The sequence below is a fragment of the Hirundo rustica genome, chromosome 2 (genome assembly GCF_015227805.2).
Source record: "Hirundo rustica isolate bHirRus1 chromosome 2, bHirRus1.pri.v3, whole genome shotgun sequence".
NCBI lineage: Eukaryota > Metazoa > Chordata > Aves > Passeriformes > Hirundinidae > Hirundo > Hirundo rustica.
In genome coordinates this window covers 1,255,204-1,278,177 of record NC_053451.1, presented here as the reverse complement: position 1 = coordinate 1,278,177, position 22,974 = coordinate 1,255,204, and the positions used below count along the sequence as shown (strand labels likewise).

Genomic DNA, 22,974 nt, shown 5'->3' with positions numbered 1-22,974 from the left:
ATGGCGGAGGGGGGCAGCGGCCGGGGGGTAGCGGCGGCTCGGTGCCTCCTGCCCGCCTCCTCCCCGCCTTCCTCCTCCTCCTCCTCCTTCTTCTTCCCGGGTAGGAAAGTTTCAGCGCCGATCGCGGAGCAACAACCGGGCCGGGCTTTTGGCAGCCTGGCCCCGTCGGTACGGCAGCTTTCTCTTCGTTTTACCGAGCCGGAGCCGACGGGCCCGGTTCATGCCGGGGCTCAGCCGCCGTCCCCGGCTCCACCGCCGCCGTCGCCGCCGCCGCCGTCGCCGCCGGGCCCGGGGTTAAACGCGGAGCCGCCGCGCTGGCCCAGCGTCCCGGCGATGCGGAAACTCTTCGGGGAAAGCTGCCGGCAGCCGACGGCGGCCACCGGGAATGGGATGGGGAGCGGGAGCGCCCGCGGAGCTCCCCCGCCGCCTCCGCCCCGCAGCCGCGTCCCGCACCCGGCGCTCCGCTCTCCCCGCGGAGCTCCGCCGGAGCCCGGCCCGCATTCCTGGCATAACTCGACTCGACCGCAACCACCCTCCTCCTCCCCATCGCCCCGCTCCAACGGGGACGATGAAGCCGCGGCGGCCCGCTCTCCCCGCGCCTCATCGGGCAGCGAAGGCGAAGGGCAGAGCGCTGCCCACCGGCCCCGCGCCGCGCGGAAGAAGAAGGAGAGCACGGCGGACGGCGATGCCGAGGCCGAAGGCTGCGCTAGGGTGGTCCCCCGCCACCCGCTGCCCGTGGTGGCCCGAGTGTCCAAGGTGAGCATCCTGCCCTTCGGCAGCCCCGGCGGGTCACGCGGCAGCAGTCGTTATTCCAGCACGGAGACCCTGAAGGAAGAGGAGCAGTTCGGAGCCTGTTGGCCCGGCCAAGGACGGACTCTCCAGACAGGTTACGGTATCTATCGATCGCCCAGTTTCGGGGCCAGCGACGGCCTGGCGTGGGGACAGCCGGGGGTCCGCATCCGCCCCAAGCTGCCCCAGAGTGTGGCCAAGGCAAAGCCGGACTATGGGAGCGAGAGCCTGCACCAGCCGGGGCTGGAAGGGGAGCGGGCCAAGCACCGCAAGTCCTTGTCCAACCCCGACATTGCGACCGAGACCCTGACTCTCCTCAGCTTCCTCAAATCGGACCTCTCGGAGCTGAAGGTGAAGAAGAAAGGGGTGAGGATCGGCCTTGACGTGGGCTCCGACGGATGCTCCGGCCTTGCCAGCCCCTCCCCGGGCAGCTGCGGTGCCGCTCATCCCCAAAACCGCTGGGCGCCAGGCGAGCGGCCGACGCTCAAGGACCTGACGGCCACTTTACGTCGCGCCAAGTCCTTCACCTGCTCCGAAAAATCCGGGACGCGGCGGCTTTTCCTACAGAGCTCCATGAAGCAGAGCTCCTCTGAGCTCCTTCTGGCCGCTACGGACAGCCAGGACCGGGTGGCTCCGGGTGGGGGACAGCGGGGGGACGAGGATCCTCTCCCCGTGGTCATCCAGGACCAGTACATCCAGGAGGCAAGGCAGGTGTTTGAGAAGATCAGCAGGATGGGTTCCCAGCAGGACTACGGCTTTGCCGCCGAACAGAAGGACAGTGGAGGTGTGGAGGGCGCGGAGGTGGTGGCACCGACGGGGACGACAGATGCGACCCTTCGGGGACAGGCGGAGAGCACACGGTGTTTGAAGGACGTGGAGTCGGAAGAGAATCTCGCTCACAGTAAATCCGTGGAGGAGCTGTCGGGTCACGAGTCGAGCGTGACGGACGAGGGCATCGTCACGGAGCCGGAGCCCGTGGGGATGCCCTTCCAAAACCTGCGCGGAGCCGTGGACGCTTGGATGCTGCCTGGTGCCGCTCCAGCAGCTGGCGACTCCGAAACACCGCTGCCCGCTCACCCGACTGCAGCGGCGGCCGAAGACCTTCCAGCTGGCAAACCCGAGACGCCCAGCACCCCTGGCAGCCTGCGGCGCCGACGTAAGTTCCCGTCAGCGGGCGCCAATGGGATGGAGGGCGGCAGCGAGGGTGGCGCCGAGCCCTACCGCTCCCTCAGCGACCCCATGCCTCACCGGAGATGCTCGGTGGTGGAGGAGGCCAAGAATTTCTCCGTCGACAGCAACCTGCTGGGCTCGCTGAGCGCCAAGGCGGGCATCCCCCAGCCCGCCGCCATCGCTGGCAGCGCGGGCAGCGCGGGCAGCGACCTGTCCCTGGGCAGCGATGGGCCCCGGGACTACAGCAGCCTCATCCGCACCATCGTCAGCCAGCCTGGTGCCATGGCCAAGCTGGATGATGACAAGGCCAATGGCAAGACCATCAAGAAGAAGTCGCTGAGTGACCCCAGCCGGCGTGGCGAGCTGGTGGCCGGTGCCTTCGAGGGTCCCGGTGAGGCCATCAGCGAGCTGGAGCCCAGCATTCCCCCTTCCAGCAGCGAGCCCATCCTCTCGGCACAGCCGGCAGCACCGGGCACCGGCCGCGGCTACGGCTTTGACCCCAAGCTGGCCGACGTGCTGTCCCCTCGCATCGCCCGCCGCAGCTCCAAGAAGCGCTCCAACCGCGCGGCTCACCAGGAGAACCAGCCGCCCCCGGCGCCCGCCGTCCTCGCCAAGAGCCGCCCGGCCACCAAGCACGTCCGGCACACCAGCGAGCCCGCCACCTTCGTCCCCATCACCGTCCCCGAGCCGCTCGTCCCCTCCGGCCACCACGGCCCCCTCCCTGCGCCGGCTGCCGGCCGCTCACCTGGAAAATCCTTCCCGACCCTCCAGCCTCCTTCGCTGGAGGATGTCACCAAGCGGTACATGCTGGCCCTCAACTCAGGTGACACGTCCCCCGGTGCCGGGGATGGACCCCGCTCGCCACCCGCTGCCCCACCGCCCCGGCTGCCCCGGTGCTCACGGCTGCCCGAAGAACATGGCCCCAGGACCAAGCCACAGGTGGTAAGTGCCCATCCATCCTAAAAGCACCTTCGTCTCGTGGGCTACACCACCCGTCCAAAGCACCAGTGGCCTTGGGGATCTGTCACGTGGCCCTTGTGCTGGACAAATTCCCATCTGCAGAGGTGCTGCTGGATGGCCAAGAGCCCTCCCAGCCCCTTCCGGTGGTCCCCAGGGATGAGTTGTTTGTTGGGGCAGGGCTCTCCCTGATAAAGAGGCCATTTTTGGATGGGAAAAAGCAGTTTTCAGGTTAAATAGCACCAAGTTTTGGTGGAAGAGGGTTTTATAAATATATATATGTGTATAAAGTTTTACGTTCATGTGTAACATCTCTCAGTGATGCCATATAAGGTACTGATAAACTGACCATCCCTGAGATGCTGAACCAAAAATTGCCTTTTCTTTGGCTGGGAAGGCTTAAATGATCCTTCTGCTTGGGTTTCCTCATGTTAACACCCCTCATTGAGCAAATTTGCATTTTCCCCCCCACAAAAAAACCACCATCCCTCTACTTGCAATCATGAGCATTGCCATGCCGGTGGGTGGGAAAAAGGGGGAAAAATATTTTTGTGCATGCGCTCAATATTTGATGGATAGGTGAAAGTTTGATCCTCTCTGGGCAAGAATTGGTGCAGTCTGGGGGATGTGAAGGTGCTCTGCTCACCCTGAGGCGCAGCTGCGGGCTTTGGGATCTTTCCTGGGATGGGTTTTTGGCATTGCCTGCCCCTTGGCTGTTGTTTGAACGTGGACTTGGGTTCCCATCAGTCCGGCTGTCTGTGCCGGGAAAGGCTTGGAAGCATCACCTCCTGCTGCGGCACAGCAGTGCCAGCACCCACGGGGCTTTTAATAGCTCTGGGAGAAGCCCAGAAATACCCGTTCCAGCGGGGGATCTGCCGAGAGCTCGCAGGAATGATGCTGGCAGGGCTCTCTCCCCTGCTCCGGTGCCGATTTAAGAGGATGGGCCGGACCATTCCCTTCCAGCAGCCGCCGGCAGCCAAGCGTGAAGTCCCCGGGGCTGAGCCCAGCCGTGTAACCCTTGCTGGCCAGGGCAGAGCCACACGGAGCAAGGCTGCTTTTCTTTGGATCCACCCAAAACCCAGATCCCCGCAGCATCTTCCCCCAGATCTTGGGATCTGGCATCTTCCTCACAGGATATTCTCGTGGGATGCAGCAGCCCTGCGGCGTCATCGTCCCCAGGAGGTTCTCCTGGGGTCTGGCATCATTCCCCCAGGTTATTCTCTTGGAATCCGTCCTCTCTGCAGCAAGATTCCCCTCAAAATATTCTCTGGGGATTTCTGCTCCCCATCCAGCTCCTTCTCCCATCCCCCCTGCCAGACAACAACTGTTGGCGGCTGAGAACAGGGATGGCCACTCTCGGCCATTGTGGGGGTGCTTTGGGTGAATTTGGGGGGAATTTGGCAGCATTTTTTGCCTGATGGACCAGTTTAAGTTCAGTTTTTTTGTCATCCTGATCATGGGCTGAAAAGTGCTGTGAAAACATCGAGCGTTATAATTAAAATGGGTTAATGAGGAACCTCCTGGAGCTTTGGCTGGTGCCACCTTGGGAACATTGGCAGGTCCCCAAGATGAGGCTGTGCACCCAGTGGCATTTCTAAATAATTAATGTGTTTAGTTTATATAATATATGGTTGATCTTAATAATTTATAGGAGATATTTCTTACTCAGGCACCTCCCTGTGGTGTCCTGGGGCCGGCACCTGATGGCCCCAATATCAGGGACACTCTGCTGACCCCACTCCCTGACCCACCCCCAGCCCTGGTCTGATCCCAACTTTGGGGTGATTTGGGGTGGATTTTTAGCAGCTGGGAGCCCTGTTTGGCCGAGCACGTCCTCAGGTGGATGGGCCACCCTGTGGAAGCAGACCCTGAGGATGCTGTTCCTCACCTTGCCTGAACCCTCCGGCCTCGAGGAAGAGGGTGCGAATTTTCCCTTTTAAGGGCAACACCACAGCTGTATCTTCAAATCTCTCCCCTGCCTTGGGATTTCTTTGTGCTCCAGCCTTATCCTAACTGAAACCAGGATTTTTATTTCTCCTTTTGATTTATTGGATAGTGGAGCTGGGATGTTTTATTTCAGATGGCACCAACTTTGCCTGGGGGGGCGGAGGGGGACAGAGCCCTGCAGGGGAGTTGCTTTAATTCTACGTGAGAGCACCGAGGACCGGATATATCTTGGCACTGGGATGGCTGGCTGGGAACAGGGATTTACGTGCTCCCTGACCAGCAGAGAAGAAATAAGCTTTACCTTTTACTTTTAGATTATTTCCCCCCTGCCTAACTCAATGGAAAGGGCCAGCGTTGTGAGGCTGTGCATCTGTATGGGGAAATGGTCACATGCTTCTGGGAATTTTGGGGGATGGGAGCATCCATCCCATGTCATGGTGGTGATGGTGAGATGGTGTCCATCTCCAGCAGACTACGCTGGGAAGGGATTAATAATGGGGTCTGGCACCTCTCCCTTAAAATATTCTCTCCCAAAATCTTTCACCCTAAAGATATATTCTCTTGGGGTTGAGTATCCCTGCAGCATCATTCCCCCAGGGTATTTTTCCAGCTCCCATGGTTTGGTGGTGGCTTTGGCAGAGGTGCATCTGGCACATCCCGCCCAGAGAGTTAACGTGCTGTTCTCCCTTGGGGGCAGCACTGTTTGTCCTGGGTGCTTTCCAGCAATTCTCTGTGGGGCTGGAGCCATCCAGTTCATCCGGGGTGCAGTAGAACTCCTTCACCCTGTACCTGATGATGGGCACCAGCATTTTAATTCCTTGGGGGTCGTTAGCAGCCCATCCCACTCTGGCAGATCCCGTGGGAGAAGGAAACCCCAAAACTCAAGATAACAACTTTTTCCTGCTTCCAGCATCCCAAAAGCTGCTGGAATGTGTGTACATCCATGTGCAGCCCCACACAGCCTAGCAGCAAGCCAGGACACATTTAGATTGCATTTGGGTTGGATTTGGGGTCCATTTGCTGCTCAGTGAAAGTCTGAGCGGGATGCCAGACTGGCAACCCCTTGGACCTTTCTTCCCCCCACGGCTGAATCTGTCTGGGGATGGAAAATTAGGTATGTTCTCTGTCATGCTGTGTTTGTTGACTTAGCAGCGCTTGGATTAAACAGGAAAATATTGATTTAAATATAGCACCTCTGGGGAGCACGGGAGTCGTGGGAATGCGGCCCCCGGCGCCCCGGCCGCTGCCTTCCCCACCTGCTGGTCCCAGAGCGGGGCGGCCGCACCCCGGAAAAGCCATCAGGGATGGAGAGGGAACCCAGAGGGAAACGTCGGGGTCACGTTCCCAGGGACGCTTGCGTAAACCACCCCCTTTCCTCCCCAGCATCCTCCCTCCCAGCTCATCCCTGATCCTCCAGGAGCTCTCCTGGCTGTGGGGAGAGCTCAAAGGCCGGATTCGTGTGCCGGCCATGTATTCCTAAAGTTTGTCATCTCTGGACTTAGTTTCCCTGTGCTACATTTCTGTAAATCCCCATAGGAACCAGGTCTGGGGCTGTGGCTGAGAGCTGTCTCATTTTTTTTTGGTGTTTCTGGAAATCTGGAATTGAAGCAGCTGCAGGGGAGAGGCAGGAATGGGAAAATCTTGGTTCTTCTCTCCCTGCTCCGATGGTTTGCCCGGAGTTTGTGTCCCTGAATCTGCTGTGCTCAGTGAAATGCTGCAGTGGGGGGAAACTGAAGCACACAGGCAGCCCTTCAGAGAGGTGGGATGTGGGACTGAACATGGAGAAGTTGACTGGAATCAGGTGGCATGGATTGACCCTAGGATCAATGGCATGGGGCCAGGCAACACGTCCAGGGGAATGGCCCAGCCCAAATCCCCTTAACTCTGCCCATTTTTGTCTCTTTCTCTCCCCACTGCCAAAATCCCTTATCTTTGCCCATTTTTTATTCTTTCCTTCCCCTGTGCCACAATCCCTTATCTTTGCCCATTTTTTTCTCTTTCCTTCTATGGTGCCAAAGTTCACCTAACTCTGCTCATTTTTACCTCTTTTCTTCCCCTGCTGACCAAGTCCCCTAAACTCTGCCCAATTTTTACTCTTCCCCAGTGCCCAAATCCCCTAATCTCCGCCCATTTTTTTCTCTTCCTTCCCCTGGTGCCAAAATCCCCTTAACTCTGCCCATTTCTGCCCCTTCCCTTCCTCACTGCCAGAGCTTTAAACAGCGCTGCTTTGTCGCTTGCCCCAACCCCCCCCCTTTAATTAAAAGCCTCTAATTAATTAGGCAGCGAGCTCCACCAGAGGGGGTGATCCACGTGGGATGTGCATCCTTTGAGGCCCAGGATGGTGGCGCGGGGCAGGATCCAGCCTCGGAGCGACAGGGTTAGCACTGGGCTGAGCTGGTCCCGGGGGCTGGCCTTGGCCTGTGGCTGCCTGATCCAAAGGTCAGGCTCTTGGCAGGATCCAGGGACTGCCAGCGAGGGAGGCTGGAACGGGCTCGGCAGGAGCTCGGCTTCTCCAGCCGGGAGAGACCCACAGTCCTGCAGCTGGGATGCACCAGGAGCTCCCTGGAGGGGTGCACAGGGAGAGGCTGCTTCTGGAGTTTGTGCATCCAGGGAAATCCCTGGAATTTGTGTGGATGTGCATCCCTGCACAGGGAGTCCTGGAGCGTCGGGTTACGCATGTGGGGGCACGGAGAGGGCCCTGGTGCTGGGATATATTCTCAGAGATGCACTGGGCAGCCTGCCTGCACCCTGCCTGCATCTGTACACAGATGCCTGGGCTTTTCCATGGAAAATCACATGCCTCCAAAGCTTCTGGGAGGAGGTGGCCTTGTTCTTCCATCTGCTCTTGCCAGGGAAGCAGCAGGTCAGCCTCTCTGAGACGTAACCTCCAGGTAACGTCCTGCCAAACCCAGCTGGGATGGGAGCTCAAAGCTTCCCAGGGCTTGTTCTTGCAGCCTTAATCCATCATTGTAAGGGTTGTGGGATCCTTGGAAGCGTTCAACGCCAGACTGGATGGGCCTGTTCCAGTTGGATGTGTCCTTGCCCATGGCAGGGAGTTGGAACAAGATGAACTTAAGGTGCCATCTGGTCCAAGCCATTCCGTGATTCTCCAGGTCCGATTCATTCTCGGATTTGGAGCCTTTCCCGGGGATATTTCTGAAGAGGGAGATTTCCCCTGGGCATTGATCCATGAGTGATGGGACTGTCCAGAGAGGTGATGTGCTGAGGTCTCCTCTTGCTGAGCTCCCTGACCTGGCCACAGCAGGTCCCATGGGGCATCCCACAGCTTCAGAGCTGCAGCAGGAACTTCTCCTAAATCCAGGATGGAGAAGGAGGTGCCCTCACACGAAGGGAAGGCGCAGTAAGGCAGCACTGGGGTTTGACCAGTGCAGTTTCCTCTTCTCTCAGGGCATGCCCTAGAAAACAAGGGAAGGAGACTGCCTGCCATCCATCCATCCATCCATCCATCCATCTGTTTTGTCTTCATCCATCTCCTCCCATCTCCATCAGCCTCCATCCATCCACGTCCATGTTCCCATCCAGCCATCCCCCTCCACCCATTCCCACCACCCATCCAACACAACTGTCCCCACATGCTATCCAGGCATGATTTTCCAAGAGAACGTGGTCCGTCTTCCAGGATGTCTCCTCCTGAGGGCATCAAGCCCGGCTTGCACAGGCAGAGCCCGCTAAAACTAAAGTGTTGCCATTTCCAGCATGGTGCTTCCAGGCCAGGTTGTGTCCAGTGAGGAAAAATCAGCCACTTCCACCCCCTCTCCCTTAGTGTGGCTCTTTTTAAAGCTCTGATGGTTGGTCCCGGTGGGGCTGTTTCTCTGGACTCCCTTGGTTTCCATGGAGAGGATGAGTGAGGAATTTCAAAGGGAATGGCTCCAGTAAATGAACTCTTCTCTAAAAATAGTGTGTTTGCTTTTGGTTCTTTGGGAACTGCAGCCCGGCCAATGGCAGGGAGAGCGAAAATCAGCATCTGGGTAAAAGTATTCCAGTAACCCACTCTTTGTGCAAATTCCCGTTGGAGCCGCTCAGCTTCCGGGGAGCAGGAGGCTGCTCCCAGTCTGCCCAGCTCCTGCCTTCATGACCACCATTCCTGGGTGCAGCTGGGGGCTCTCCCCAGGCCTGGTGCTCGCCTGTACCTTGTGTAGGGTCTTTTGAGCAGAATCCCTTTAATCCAACTGGTGGAAGGATTGGTGGAAGCAGATGTTGGGCTTGTGTCCCCCCCGTGTCCTGCGTTGTCCCACAAACCCCAGGCGGGTCCCTTTTTGTGAACCTGGAGATAGCCACCACCACCTTCCACCCCACCAGCGACATCCAGGACATCAGCCCCACCAGGACATCCCTGCATGGATGTGCTGGGGAAAGGACACCTGTGGTAGTTCCCACCACCAGGTTTCCTCTGGAGGAGTCACCATCCCAGTGAGGGGACGGCCACCACCAGGTTCCCCCTGGAGAAGCCACCATCCTGCTGTGGGGTCAGCGGCATCCCCTCATGGTCCTTGGGGCTGGAGGACGTTTCCTTGGTGGTGCCGTGGAGTTGCTATTTGCGACTGCCTGTTCCCGAGCCCTCCGATACTCTCCAAAAAAAACAAAAAGGGAGTTGTTTGCATGGGAAGATTGGCATCTCCGAGCCTGGGATATGGTTTCCTGCTTTTTTTAGCTGGAGTAGCAGCAGACTCGTCGGCCTGCCCTGATTTGGCATCCTTCTTCTTGCTCTTTTTTTTTTTGGAAGAGTTTCATCCTGACCCCTCGGCAGAAACACCATCGCTAGCGGTAGGGGATCGGGTTTGGTCCTTTCGATTGTTTTGGGGTTGCCCAAAAGCCCGGTGAGATGGGATGTAGATGGCTCAGAGCCTCGGTGAGCGGAGAGGGAACTCGTCCCTCGATCGTCCGAACCTGGCGCAGGTCAGTGGATGCTGGACCCCCCCGTTCCACCCCCTTCCCCCCACCCCGGGGTGCTGCCATGACAGTGACAGGGCAGGGAAGCTGTCACCTCTCGCCCTGACTGCGATGTGACGTGGGCTGTGGGCGTTCCTGGCGAGGTCTGTGGTTCCCCCTCCCTCCCCAGATCCCTGCTGTCCCCCTTGCAGCCGGCTGAGGGGACCCACGGAGTCTGTGGGGCACAGCTGGGTGGAGACTGGTGGTGGTACCTCAGCTGCTTCCAGGACATGGATCCAGGCAGGAGAGACAGGAGAAGCCCTGGCAGGCGCATGGAACGGGGTGTTCATGTCTCCTCCGTCAGCTCCTGGGTGTCCATCAGCTTCTGTGTGCTTGTGGATTTGTGGATACCCACAGATTTCTGGCGCCTGTTTGATCCCAAGAATCCATCTGCCAGCTCCTGGCTATCTGCCAGCTGCCAGATGATATTTCTGGGTGCCCATGGACTCCTGGTACTGGTTGGCACCGGGGGGGCCATCACCTCATGGGGGCAGGTGATTACTTCGGGATTTGTGAGTGTCCATGGACTCCTGATACCTGTTTGGTTGTGGGAATCCATCGGCTCCTGCATCCCCATCCCCTCTGGGTGCCCTCTGGCTTCTGGGTGTCTGTGGACTGCTGATTACCTGTTGGATCCTGGCCATCCATCAGTTCCTGGGTGCCCATAAGCCTCTGAGTGTCTGGTGGCTCCTGGCTGTCCTTCAGCTCCTTTGTGCTGTTGGGTTCATGGGTGCCCAGAGTCCTTTTTGGATGGTGGGCACCCATCAGTTCCTGGGTACCCAGGGAGTCTCCGTTGGCTTCTGGGGCCCATGGACTGCAGGGTGGCTCCTGAGCAGCCACCATCTTCTGAGCACCCATCATCTTTGACTCCTGGATACCTTGGCTTCAGGCGTGCTTGGAATTCTGGCTCCACGTGGAGACCTGGATCCCCATCAGCTCCTGGGTACCAAGCACCTTCTGGTGCCCATCGCTCCCTGCGTGCCAGGCTGGCTCCCTCCTGGCTATCCCGAGACTTCTGGCCCCATTCCACCAGGCAGCCAGGGCACCTCCCACCTACCTGTGCCAGGCTGGCATCCAGCAGTGATGCCAGGGAGTGCCAGCATCCATTGCCCTTCTCTCCGGCTCCCTCATCCCCCAAAATCCCAATAACCATTGCTTTTGGGGTGGCGTGGGATGCGGGGGCAGGCTTGTGCCAGCAGCAGAGGATGCCGGTGGGGGATCCAGGGATTCCAGCGAGTTGAGGGGGCGGAATTACTCCTGTCCCGGTGGGTGCGGGGCCAAGCCCACTGGGAGGCAGCAGGGAAGGAGCAGGGGGAGGGAAGAAGAGCCGGGCTGACCTCAGCATCTGGAAAGCTGCGCTCTTGGGCCGTGGCCTGCGTGCCGAAAACCGGAGGCAAAAAAAACCTTCCATATTTGGTGAAAGTTGCTCCAGGACTCGGCAAAGGCTGGCCGCAAACGGGGGGCCACAAGCCCCCAGCTCTGCCCTGGACCACTGGTGTTGTAAGGGCTCTGCAGACGTGCCAGGGGATGGATGGTAGCTGGGGAAGGTTAAATTGGGGTGAGCATCTCCGATCCCATGGGAAGGGGGGCAGGGAGAGGGGCATCCATGGGATGCTGCCAGCAGTGCAGGGAGGATGTAGGAGGAAGTAGGGTCAGCACGACCCTGAGCTTCGAATTTTGGCAGGGGGGAGAAGCCCTCACCCCAGTGCCTTTGGTGGAAACCCCTATTTCTAGTGAAAATCCCACAGGAAAAGCCCCACTGTGCATTTGGAGGAGGAATTTCTGTTGCTTTGGGAGATGAGTCTCCTACAGCTCCCCATTCCCCATCCCACCAGCACTGCTGCTCCTCTTGGACAGCACAGGGACGCTCAGCATCCTCCCACCCTGCCTTGGAAAAACTGCCCCAACTCCTTTATTTTTTATTCCCTTTTTTTTTTTTCTCACACTTTAAAAGCAGAGTTGCAGCCAGGCCGTGTCCTCCCGGGATGAATCACCGCAGCCGAGAAGTCCAAGACGGGAAAACAACTGAATTCCCGTGCACTGGGGCTGAAGCTGCCCTGCTCCTCCTCCTCCTCCTCCTCCTCTTCCTCCCCATCCCGGAGGCGGTGGTGCTGCCGGGTTTCTCCATGGGAGCATCCCCAACCAAATCAATGCTCCTCTGTGAGCCGGGAGCCTGGGAAAAACCAGGGCCGAGGGAAAAGCAAACATCTCCAGCCCCGGGCCTGCGAATAAACACGGGAATATTATTAGTAACTGAAGCGGGGCTGAATCAGAGCTGCTGATTTATGCTCTTATTTCCTTTCAAGAAGTTGCTCTTTGGAGAGCAGCTCGGACTTTCCTTACCCGTGGGAGAGCGGGGAGAGGCTGCGCAGGGAGGGAACGCAGCCCCGGATGTGATTCCGGGCAGGCTCGGGCATGTCCCCTCTTCTGTGCCACAGGTCCTCCTGTTCCCATGGGAGTGGCTTCCCCAGGAGCTGGTGGTCCCAGGGATGGGCTGACTGTTATTCAGGGATGAGAGGCTGGTAGCAGGGAGGGAGAGGTTGGAAGCCAGGGATGAGGTGACCCCTGGAGAAAGAGGTGACTTGTGCTCAGGGGTGGCAGTGACTGACGCCCAGGGATGTGCCCCAAAAAGGTGACTGGCACCATGGAATGGAGGTGAATGGCAGTGGCTGATCCTCTCCTTGGTGGCTGCCATCCCCCGACTTCATGGCACGTGTGGGACGTAGGGCAGAGCGTCACTGATCCCAAGGGAAAGGCTGCTGAGGTTCAAAAACCCTACAAATCCCAATCAAACCTCCTGCTTTAATGCTTCCCAAGAGGACTGAAGGTAATTTTTTTTTTTTTTCCCCCAAGTGGTCTCCTGCCAGAGGCTGAGTGCTGGAGGAAATACAGGATTGGATGGAATAGCATCCTCCTGTTTTGGGAGACGGTGCCAGCCAGGGGCTTTTCTGGCTGCAGGAGGAAGTTTTACGCGCCAGGATGATAATGTTTGTTTCAGAGCTCGTTGCGTTGGGATGGATGGAAGCAGGTCCAGTTTATTTCCAAGCCTTTTCTTTCCAGGGTTTTGGTAGAAATAAGAGCTGAGGATGTGTTAAAATTGTTCAGCTTGGGAATTCACCACGCACTGTCCCCATGCACCAGTGGTTCCCACTATGTCCCAGCTCCCTCTAGTGGGATCTGCTCTGGGAACAAGCATCCAGTGAAAGAAAAGGTGCAGAAATTCCAGATTCTTTCAGACTGGGAATGGTGGTTTCAAGGAGGTGCCAAGATTTAGGTAGCTCCCAGCACAATCCTACTGTGACACCCTAGGGAATTTCCCATCAGGAGCTGGCAGCAGGAATGAGCTGTCATGAGGGAAAACCAGCTTGTATTTATTTACCCTTAAAATCTGGGCGTGTTTTGGAGGGGTGGGAATAATTTTGTTTGAGGCAGGGTTAGCTCCTCCTTCAGCAGCTGCTGTAAGGCCCTGAGCAGCGAATCCCACCCTCAAAGTGGTCTAAAACACTCCATTTTCCCCTGAATCTGGATATTTTCTCCCCAGAACAGGGTCTCGGGGGCAAAATCCCTGCTGCAGCTCACTCGGGATAAGGCTGAGTGCTGGCACAGCTCATTGCACCAATGAAGGGAGGAACACTGAGTGCTGTGGCTGTGGGAATTTTGGGTCTCTGGGGACACAGAGATCCTCCTTCCCATGGGATGTGATTTCAGCATCTCAGACAGGTGGTGACAGCACGAGGAGCACCCTCCCACACCGGCCAAATTCCCGGGATTTGGGAGTGTGGGGGGGGAGCCCTCAGCGTGGCTGAAAACATCATCATTCTATGCACTGGTGTGTGCACGGCCTCAGCCCAGGCTCAAGGGCCAGAATTTGTGTGATGGCTGTGATTCCTCGTGGAATGTACATTCCTGCTCTCCCTTTGGCCTCTGTTTGTTTAGAAAATGGATGTTTTAGGACTTTCCTCCATCGATGCCTCTTTGTTTGCGGGGGTGGAGGCAGGACACAATATACCATGGCCTTTCCCAAATATCTTAGGATGTTTTAAAATCCCTGGGGATGCTCAAACTCCTCCTGTGCAGGGAAAAGCAAAATGATGTGGTTGCACTCTGAGCCTGATTAAAAAACACAGTAAATCAAGATGGGAGATTCCCATCCTTCTTCAGGGTTGTATTTCCAATGGCAGCAGGAAAGCTGAGGGAAAAGACCTTTCCTTGGCCCCTCATTCCAAGTTTGGGGTGCTGCTGAATCACCCCCAAACCCCCGGTGCCGGATCCTCTCCATCTCTGGGTTTTTGGGAGCATTTTGCCACGCTGGCACAAGCCTTGGGATGAGGGATGAGTCCCTTGGCTCCATCCCAAGGAACTGGCACACGTCTCCCAGGAGGGTTTGGGGTTTTGGGGCAGGAAACACCCAAGTCGGGGAAAAAAAAAAACAAAAAACAACAGGGGCTGGTCCGAAAGGAAATCTAAAGGTGTTTACAAAGAGCCGCGCTGCTAAAAATAACCGGCTCATATTTTAGACAGCCCTAAAAATAGGCAGCGCTGTTGGAGTGGCCAAACACTCCCAGGAATTTCCTGTGGGCTGCTGGCCGCTTGCAGGGGGGTCCGGCTGGGCTGGCTCCGCAGTTTGCTTCCCTGGGTGATGGAGAGGTGACCCCCGAAAGCACAGCGGGATCCGGCCTGGCTCCTTTCCTGCGCCAGCCAAGGCGGGTTTAACCCTTCTCCAGCCATCCTCCCTCCCTCCCTCCCGTGTCACATCCCCAGGGATTGGGTGGCTTTGGGCGAGGGTTCCGAACCCATGGGAGGAAAGCGCAGCCCCTCCAGCCGACACCGGGGAGTCTCCTTGCAGTGCTCCCGATGGCTTGGATGAAGGGATTGATCCAAGAGTGGCGTCCAGGGAGTGGGGAAGGAAGGCTCTTCTGCGATGGAAGGACGGGCGGTCCCGGGGCAGGGCTCGGGGGCGTTGCTGCGGGAGGAGCCGCCGGGACAGGGACTGCGGCAGGAGTGGGCTGGGACTGCCAGAAGAATGGGATCGGGATTGCCAGAGGAGTGGGAATGGGATTGCAAGAGGAAAGGGATCGGGATTGCCAGAGGAGTGGGAATGGAATTGCAAGAGGAATGGGATTGGGATTGCATTGCAGCTGGACCTGGGTTTGAATCCTTGGTGGGTCTGTGATTGCAACCCAAATGGTCCCGGAATCGCAAAGGAATGGGTTTGGGACTGCAGCTAGATGGGTCTGGGATTGGAACCCAAGTGGGCCCAGATTGGATTCCACCACAGATGGGGCCCAGGATGGCAGATAAGTGGGTCTGGGATTGCACCCCAGAGTGCTGCAGCCCAGTTGGGCCTGGATTTGCAGTCCAGGTGGGTTTGGGATTACAACCCCAAAGCACCCAGAATTGCAAACAGAAGGGTCTAGGTGGACCTAGACTAGCAACCTGTTTTGTTCTGAGATTGGAACCCAAATGGATCTGGAATTGCAACAGAAATTAGTCTGGAACCCAAATAAAACAGGGATTGCAAGAGAAGCATGTTTGCAATAGGATTCTAGCAGAGCCTGGGATTTTATCCCTGATGGATCCCAGATTGCAATGCAGATATGCCCAGGACTGCAGTTGAGATGGGTTTGGGATTGCAGCCCAAATGTGTCTGGGGTTACCACCAAAATTAATCTGGGATTGGAGCTCAGAACAGCCCAGGATTCCAATCCAGATGGCTCTGGGATTGCAATGCAGACGGATCCAAGCTTGCAACAAAACTGCTTCTAGGATGGCAGCCTAAAGGAATCTGAGATTACAGCAGAAATGGGTCTGGGACTGGATCCCAAAAGAGCTCAGGACGGCAACCCGAACAGATGTGGGATTGCAAACCAAATAAACCCAGCATTCCAACAGCTGGGATGACCAGGGCGCTGCACTTGCAGGAGCAGGGGCTGCTGCCTTGAGAGCAGCCTGGTTACCTGGCTGCAATTAGCTGTCCCTCTTCCCTGATCCCTGGGTGCCCTGACAGCTGCTGCAGCTCTCATTCCGTGCCCCGAGTGGTCCGTTCTGTGCCGCGCACCCTTCCCGGGATGGGATGCTCATCATCCTCGTTTCCAAGAGGAAATTTACTGGCTGCAACGGGAGGATGCAGCCCTGCTGCACGCCGTTGCTGTGGAAACGGGGTGAGCGGCTAATTAGATTTAATTAGCGAAGCAGGAGGGGAGATACAAACAGATCTGGGCAGGATGCATCACCCGGCCAGCAGGGATGTAGGTGCTGAGGTGGTGATGCCGTGGGGGGCAGGGGGCGTGCCTCAGTTTCCCTGTCTGCCTGGTCAGGGAGGGGGATGTTCACAGGGATGGAGTCCCTAAGGATGCTGAGCACACCAGCATCATCCGTGCGTGTGTCCCCCCCACCCCCCAAAAAAAAAAAAAATCACAGTCCTCGAGAAAGCATCAGCTCCCCCCCACCCCACCCCCAGCATCCTCCCCGGGCAAAGCCTTTCCAGCGGCATCCCCCGGCGGGATCCGGCCCTGCCCGCGTCCGCGCGTGTCTGTGTGGGCACGGCTCTGCCTGCGGCGCTCCCGTCGCTGCTCCTGGGCAGCTCCGGTGGCCGGGGACCCCGGCGTGGCCGCGGACGCAGGCGCAGCCTCGCACCCCGCACAGCCGCTCTGCGGGAGGGCTTCTTCTCCATCCCCGTAGTTCCACATCCCCGCCGAAGCCCGGCGATATAAATAGCGCCTCGCTTTTATTCCCCTCCCCGCCGCATCCCGGCGCAGCGTTCCGGCTCGGGCGGACACCTGGGGATAGAGGCGGAGGGATAGAGAGGGGATTTCTGCGCGATTCCTTGGGCCGCGTGGGACGGACCGACCCCCGGGACCCGCATGCTGCAGATGGTGAGGACTCTGGCGCAGTTCACCATCGCGCTGGAGGACATGCGAGACATCGGGGACGGCATCGACGCGGCCTTCGCCACCTCCGGGCTCAGCGGGGCGGCCGAGGAGCTGCCGGACAAGGGCCGCGGTGGGACCGAGGTGATGGCCAGAGGGGTCCCGGGCAGCGGGCGGGGGGGATGCGGGGGCGAGGCGGGGATGCGTCATGTTTGGACACGTGTGCGGAGCCCGGCACCTGCGGGGTCCGCACCGCGATTGCCGTGGCAACGGTGCCTCCATCCTCATCCTCGGCTCCGCAGCCCCGGGAGGCTCTGGCTTGCGGGCGGGGGGGATGCTCCGGCCCGGAGAGGGTGAGATGAGGGGGCAGGAGCCATCGCTGCCCCCTCCCCCCGGTGCTGGTTTACACCACGGAGGCGTCGCTGGTGGGAAATACCCCCATTCCCGTGGCGGCAGGGGCCGATCCCGAGGGTGCCGAGCGTCTCGGGGGAGGCAGCGGGAGGCCGGGGTGAGGCGGGGGCGTCCCCAGGGAGAGCAGATGGAGCCTGAGGCATCATCGGCCCCCCAGCTCAGAGGCTTTGCTGGGATAAGGAACGCAGTGGGGCACAGCCTGCCTCTGCCTTGCTGGGACCGTGCCTTACCCCCAGCTCCTGCTCATCCCGGTGGGTATTTGCCCATGCCGGGGTGGTACTGGTGCTGTGACAGTGGAAAAAAATCCCCTTGCCAACCGTTGGGCCTCATCCCGCATCTCCCCACTGCTGCAAATCCCCAGCGGCTAGTGCAGCGTGCGGTGCTGAGCCTGCTCAGCTCCTGGGTCTGACCCTTTGCTTCGGTCCTGGCTGGGACGGCTCCAGGAAAAAACAGGCTGGATAAGGGCTGGGGAAACTGAGGCACTTTGGGGCATCAGATTCCCCTGAGCCCCATCCTCCAGTGAGTGCCCGTCCGTCCATAATTACAGCAAATTAATCCGTCAGTGAGAGTGTCTGTAAGCCTTCTAACCAAGTGGGAAGGGCTCAGCTGGTGTCCCCGAGGACTCCACTGTCACCGTGGTCTCCTGATTCCTGAGGAGATTCAGACCCGTCACCAATATTTGGCTCTAGGCAAGAGTTTCCTCCATGCTTGGTGGGGGCAGCCTAGTGGGGAGCAGGGAAGCTGAGGCACAGCTCTATCCTAGAGCACTCAGCAGGATCTGGCCAGGATCCCTCTCTGGGGACCATGAGGGGCATAGTGGCCTCTCCCCATGGTGAGGATGGTCAAACTTCCTCCTGTGGCAGCAGAGCAGCTTCGCAGTTCATTGTGTCCCTGCTGGGGAGGACACAGCCCCACATGTCCAGGGGACAGGGGCTCATCCCACAAGACTGAGGACACTTGGGATGTCTCACATCCAGGGGCTCTGGAGATTCTACACGTGCAAAACTTTTGGGGTATCTGTGCACCCAGGGCACTTGGAGTGTTTGCACCAAAAGCTTTTGGGATGTCTCTGTCCCTGGGGCACCTTCACCGGCAAAACCTTTGGGTGTCTCTGCGCCCAGAATCTCTGGAGTGTGTCCAAACACAAAACTCCTGGGGTATCACTGCACCTCCAGAGCATTTCTGCATCCAAAACTTTTGGGGCCCAGGGCCCTTGGGGTGTCTCTCACCGAAATCTCTTGGGGTGTCTCACACCCGGTGCCCTTGAAGCATTTCAAACCCAGGACTCCTGGGGTGTCTCTGCACTCGGAGCCTTTGGAACACCTCACACCCAAAACTTCTGGGCTGTCTCCTGCCCTGGACTCTGGAGCGTTGGTCCCCCGGGCCGAGCTGCAGGGAGTGCACACAAGAGGGGTCCCAGAGCCAAGAAGACCCCGGCCCATCTGCACCCAAGGCCGGCGGCCCATCCCGCACCGCCACCTCCCCGTGCCCCGTGAATCCGCCCGCCGCGGGGCCACAGCCCAGCCCCAGGGTGCCCGGGGTGCTGGGCGGGAGGTGAATTCCTACGGGTCCGCTCGGAGCGGAGCCGCCGGAGAGCCAGAGGGCTCCGGCACCGACCCATGTAGGGCTGTGAGCTCCAGGGCGGGCTCCTGACGCGGCCGCGGAGGAAACCAGGCGTCTGTGCGCTCGGTGTCATGTACTTCCTAATCCTCCCGGATTCCTCCATCGGGGTGGAGAGGCAGCGCAGGGGAGCTGGACGCCAGCCGGGCTGCTCCGGTGTTCAGCCTCCCCAGCCAGCCCCGGTGCCGGCCCCGACCCCCGGCACGCAGCTCCCCCGCCCCCGGTCACCCCAAAACGCTCTTGCGTGTCTTTTCCCCCCGGGCAGGACATGAGGAAACACGTCATCATGACACTGCTGGACACCGAGCAGTCCTACGTGGAGTCCCTGCGCACCTTGATGCAGGTAAGGTGGCACGGCCGCGGTGTGACACCCAGAAGCCACGGCGCGGGGTGGCCGTGGTCACCCCGAGCCGGAGCCCCGGCTGCGGGTGCTGTGCCAGGACCTGCGTGGCTCCGGGGTGGGTCGGGGGCAGGGGGGATGCTGGGGACAGCAGGAGCAGAAGTGGGAGCACTGTGACAGCAGTGCCAAGAGCGGGGTGTGGGAGTTACCTCCGTCCCCACAGCGAGCCTGTGACATTCCCAGGGTGTTGTCACCTGTCAGGTATCCTGTCCCCGAGGCTCTTCGCCGTGCTTGCCTTTCAAAAGCTCTTCCTCGTGTTGCACCCCATCTCCTGATGGCCCTGCCATGACAGGGGACCCCTGAAATCCCCTGTTCCCTCGTGCTCCCTTTTCCTGCTCAGATCATCACCTGCAGACCCGAGCCAAAGGTTTTTCTCAGGCTTTTTTTGCTGAGCTGGTTCCAACCCCCTAGAGCAGCCTGGCCCGAGGGTCCACCCCACGTTTCAGATGTTAATGAAGGTGTTTCAGCAGGTTGATGATGGTCAACGCCCTGGAGACATCACCTGGCCGAGGTGTGGGTTGTCCAACTGCATCCCTGCTGGGGGGAGACACCAAAAACTCTGAGCTCTGCAAAAGCAGTGCCTGTGGGACCTCTGTGACAGCCCACAAGAGCATGGGGCTCTCCATCCCAGCACTGTTGTGGGCTCTTCCCATAAATCCCCCACAAGGATGCCCCCGTGGTGGACACATTAGGGCAGGTGAAGGGGGTTAGGAGCCTCAGGAGGGATTTGGTCCTTCTAACTTGGGTCTCCAGGAGATAGCTGGCATCAGCTTGAGGAACCTGATCCCTGAGGAATCACTCCTCCTTGACCAGCATGGTCAGAGATGTCTGAAGCCACCGGAGATGGATCCTGTCCTCACTGCTCAACTGTGTGGTCCTCCGCACGTCCTGAAAGCCACCAGCACCCTGTACTGGTCAGACTGAGGGGGTGGCAAGGGGCTTGAGAGGACCTTCCACATCCTGCTGCATCCCCTGCAAATTCATCTTTCCCATTCCAGGGGCACTGCTCCGCTCTGCAGCTCTGGAGGGAGGGCAGGGCTTTCACAGCAGGGCTCCTTGGCCATTGTGTTGTGGTCCAGGGTGTGATCCAGTGGATGCATCCTGCTGGTCCAGCCCCTCCTGGTTCCAAACACTCTAAATCCCACCAGGAACACCGCAGCATCCGGATCCCGGGGTTGTGTTGCTGTGATTTCCAAGCTGGGTCAGGCAGATGGAGGCGATGAGGGCTCATGACAACAAAGGTGGCTCTTGAGGCCCTGGGACAGAGGATCCTGTGCTCTGGAGGTTCCTTGTGCAGACCTGTCCTCCTCCCCACATGGCTGTGGGGGATTCACTGAGTGGGATGGGACCCAGGGAGGCTGGCTTGCAAAACCTGTCTGGTCCTGTTGGCGTGTCCCACAGCCCGACATCCCCTGGAGGAACCCCCTACTGCAGGATGCCATCCAACCCCCTATTTACATGGGCCGAGAAATCCAAACTGGCCAGGGAGGGAGAGGAATCCTCCATGGATCCAGGTGCCTCTGCTTGCCCTCAGGGATACATGAAGCCGCTGAAGCAGCCGGAGAACTCCGTGCTGTGTGACCCTTCGCTGGTGGACGAGATCTTCGACCAGATCCCCGAGCTGCTGGAGCACCACGAGCAGTTCCTGGAGCAGATCCACGACTGCGTGCAGAACTGGCACGAGAAGCAGAAAGTGGGCGACCTCCTGGTGCAGTCGGTAGGTCCTGGCGGGGCGATTCCCCCCAGGAATGCGGGTGTGCCCGCTCCTGGGCACGGCCCCAGAGCAGAGGTTTTGGAGCAGGAGGCAGGGGAGTGGTGAAAGGATCGGCCAAGCAGGCCTGGGATGGAGAGCAGGAGACGATCTCCAGGCCTGCTGTCTGCTTAGCATAAGGGTGGGAGCTGCTGCTCCCGGCTGGCTCTGCAGCTCCGCGTTTCTGCCTCGGGAGCACAAACGTCAGGGCTGAAAAATCGAGGTGGGCGGACAGCGGGTGAGCCCTCCCTGCCAGAGCCAGCCCAGAGCCAGAGTTAACCCTTGGGGCAGCTTCTTCCAGGCTCTCCCAGCATGCCCATGATCCCTGCTGGATCTAGCCCTGGTTTTCCCTCCCAGTTCTCCAAGGACGTGCTGGTGAACATCTACTCTGCCTACATTGATAACTTCCTCAACGCCAAGGATGCCGTCAGGATCGCCAAGGAAGCCCGGCCAGCTTTCATGAAGTTCCTGGAGGTGGGTCCTGGTTCCTGCCTCCATGGATCCTGGCCACGATCTAGGCATTAGCTCCGGTGGGAGCTAATGGGAGTAAATTTATTGCCAGACTGGGAATTTTCCCCCACCTTCTTGGGTTTTTTGCAAAGAGGTTCAGTTGCGATGAATGAGAATCACTTGGGTGAACCAGAACCGCCCTGGATGGTGTGGAAGGAAGTGACCCCAAACCAAAACGGGTGCTCCTGGGTTGGTGGGAGGCTGTGTCCCTGCCGTGTCCCACTGAGGGGCCCATCCTTGTCCCTCATGGGTGTTTTGCAGCAAAGCATGCGGGAGAACAAGGAGAAGCAGGCCCTGTCTGACCTGATGATCAAGCCGGTGCAGAGGATCCCGCGATACGAGCTGCTGGTGAAGGTGGGTGACGCGGGGGCGGCAGTGTCACACCAGCAGCGGGGGAGGCCACGGCTCCTCCTCGCCTCCACGCAGCTTTCAGGGCTCTCAGATGTCTCCTGACCCCTTTTCCCACCCCTTGTCTCAAAGTTGGTGCGTGCACATGGCTCTGCCCTCCTGGAGATGGTCACTCTGAGGACGGTCACCCTGGTGCCCCCCTGCCGCTGCTGTCCCCTTGCCCTCAGCCTTTCTGCTGGACATGTGCACCCCCTCCCTGGGGCTGGATCCATCCCCAGCAGCCAGAGCAGCCTGGGAGGTGCTCAGGCAGTGACGTTGGCAGTGTCCAGGCGCTGGCAGAGGTGACAGCCCGGCTCTATCTCCGCGGCAGGACCTGCTGAAGCACACGCCAGAGGACCACCCCGACCACCCTTTCCTCATCGACGCCCAGCGCAACATCAAGCAAGTGGCCGAGAGGATCAACAAGGGCATGAAGAGCGCGGAGGAGGTGGAGAGGAACGCCCGGATCGTGCAGGAGATTGAGTCCCACATCGAAGGGATGGAGGACGTAAGTAAGGGGGGGGCCTTAGCTGGGGGTCGCTTGTTCCTTCTCCACAAAATGTCCTCATTTCTGCTCTTTCTGGGTCAACCCAGGCCAGGGCACTTGTTTTCTCCTCCAGGTCCAGCTTTCCCCGTCATCATTTGGCCTAGTTGTGCTACTGGGTGTTTGGGAAGGGACTGGGGTCCCAATTCTGAGCTGGGGGATGCAGGGCCGGGGATGAAGGCCACAGAGCTCCCTGCCGCGGCTTCCCACCCACAGGTCTCCTTGTCCCCACAGCTCCAGGCTCCGCTCCGCAGGTTCCTGCGCCAGGAGATGGTCGTGGAAGTGGTAAGAGCAGGGTCCGTGGGGCCACATGCTGGGTGGGGCAGGGGGGTGCTGTGACCATGGGTCATGGGACACCTGTGTGCCCATGGGAGGCTGTGGATGGATGGATGGATGGATGGATGGATGGATGGATGGATGGATGGATGGAACAGACAGATGGAAGGCAAGGCGGCACACGGGGGAAGCTGAGGCAGGGCCCTCCCCCAGCACTGGCACAGAAAGATGGTCATTAACCCCCTGCTGTCTCCCACGGCTCTGCAGAAGGCGGTGGGTGGGAAGAAGGACCGCTCCTTCTTCCTCTTCACGGACCTGCTGGTCTGCACGACGCTGAAACGCAAGTCGGGCTCGCTGCGCCGCAGCTCCATGAGCCTGTGAGTACCGCCGGGCC

The 22,974-nt window shown here is 59.1% G+C and overlaps 1 protein-coding gene across 1 annotated transcript in view; it reads left to right on the top strand.

Moving 5' to 3' along the window:
- Window positions 1-22,974, top strand: part of ARHGEF17 (Rho guanine nucleotide exchange factor 17) — a 29,107-nt gene continuing 6,133 nt past the window's right edge. Inside the window, exons 1-8 of the mRNA XM_040056610.1 lie at window positions 1-2,901; window positions 18,979-19,056; window positions 20,648-20,830; window positions 21,221-21,337; window positions 21,635-21,727; window positions 22,092-22,268; window positions 22,539-22,589; window positions 22,848-22,957. Of these exons, the coding sequence (XP_039912544.1) occupies window positions 1-2,901; window positions 18,979-19,056; window positions 20,648-20,830; window positions 21,221-21,337; window positions 21,635-21,727; window positions 22,092-22,268; window positions 22,539-22,589; window positions 22,848-22,957 (3,710 nt within the window). The remainder of the gene's footprint in view (window positions 2,902-18,978; window positions 19,057-20,647; window positions 20,831-21,220; window positions 21,338-21,634; window positions 21,728-22,091; window positions 22,269-22,538; window positions 22,590-22,847; window positions 22,958-22,974) is intronic.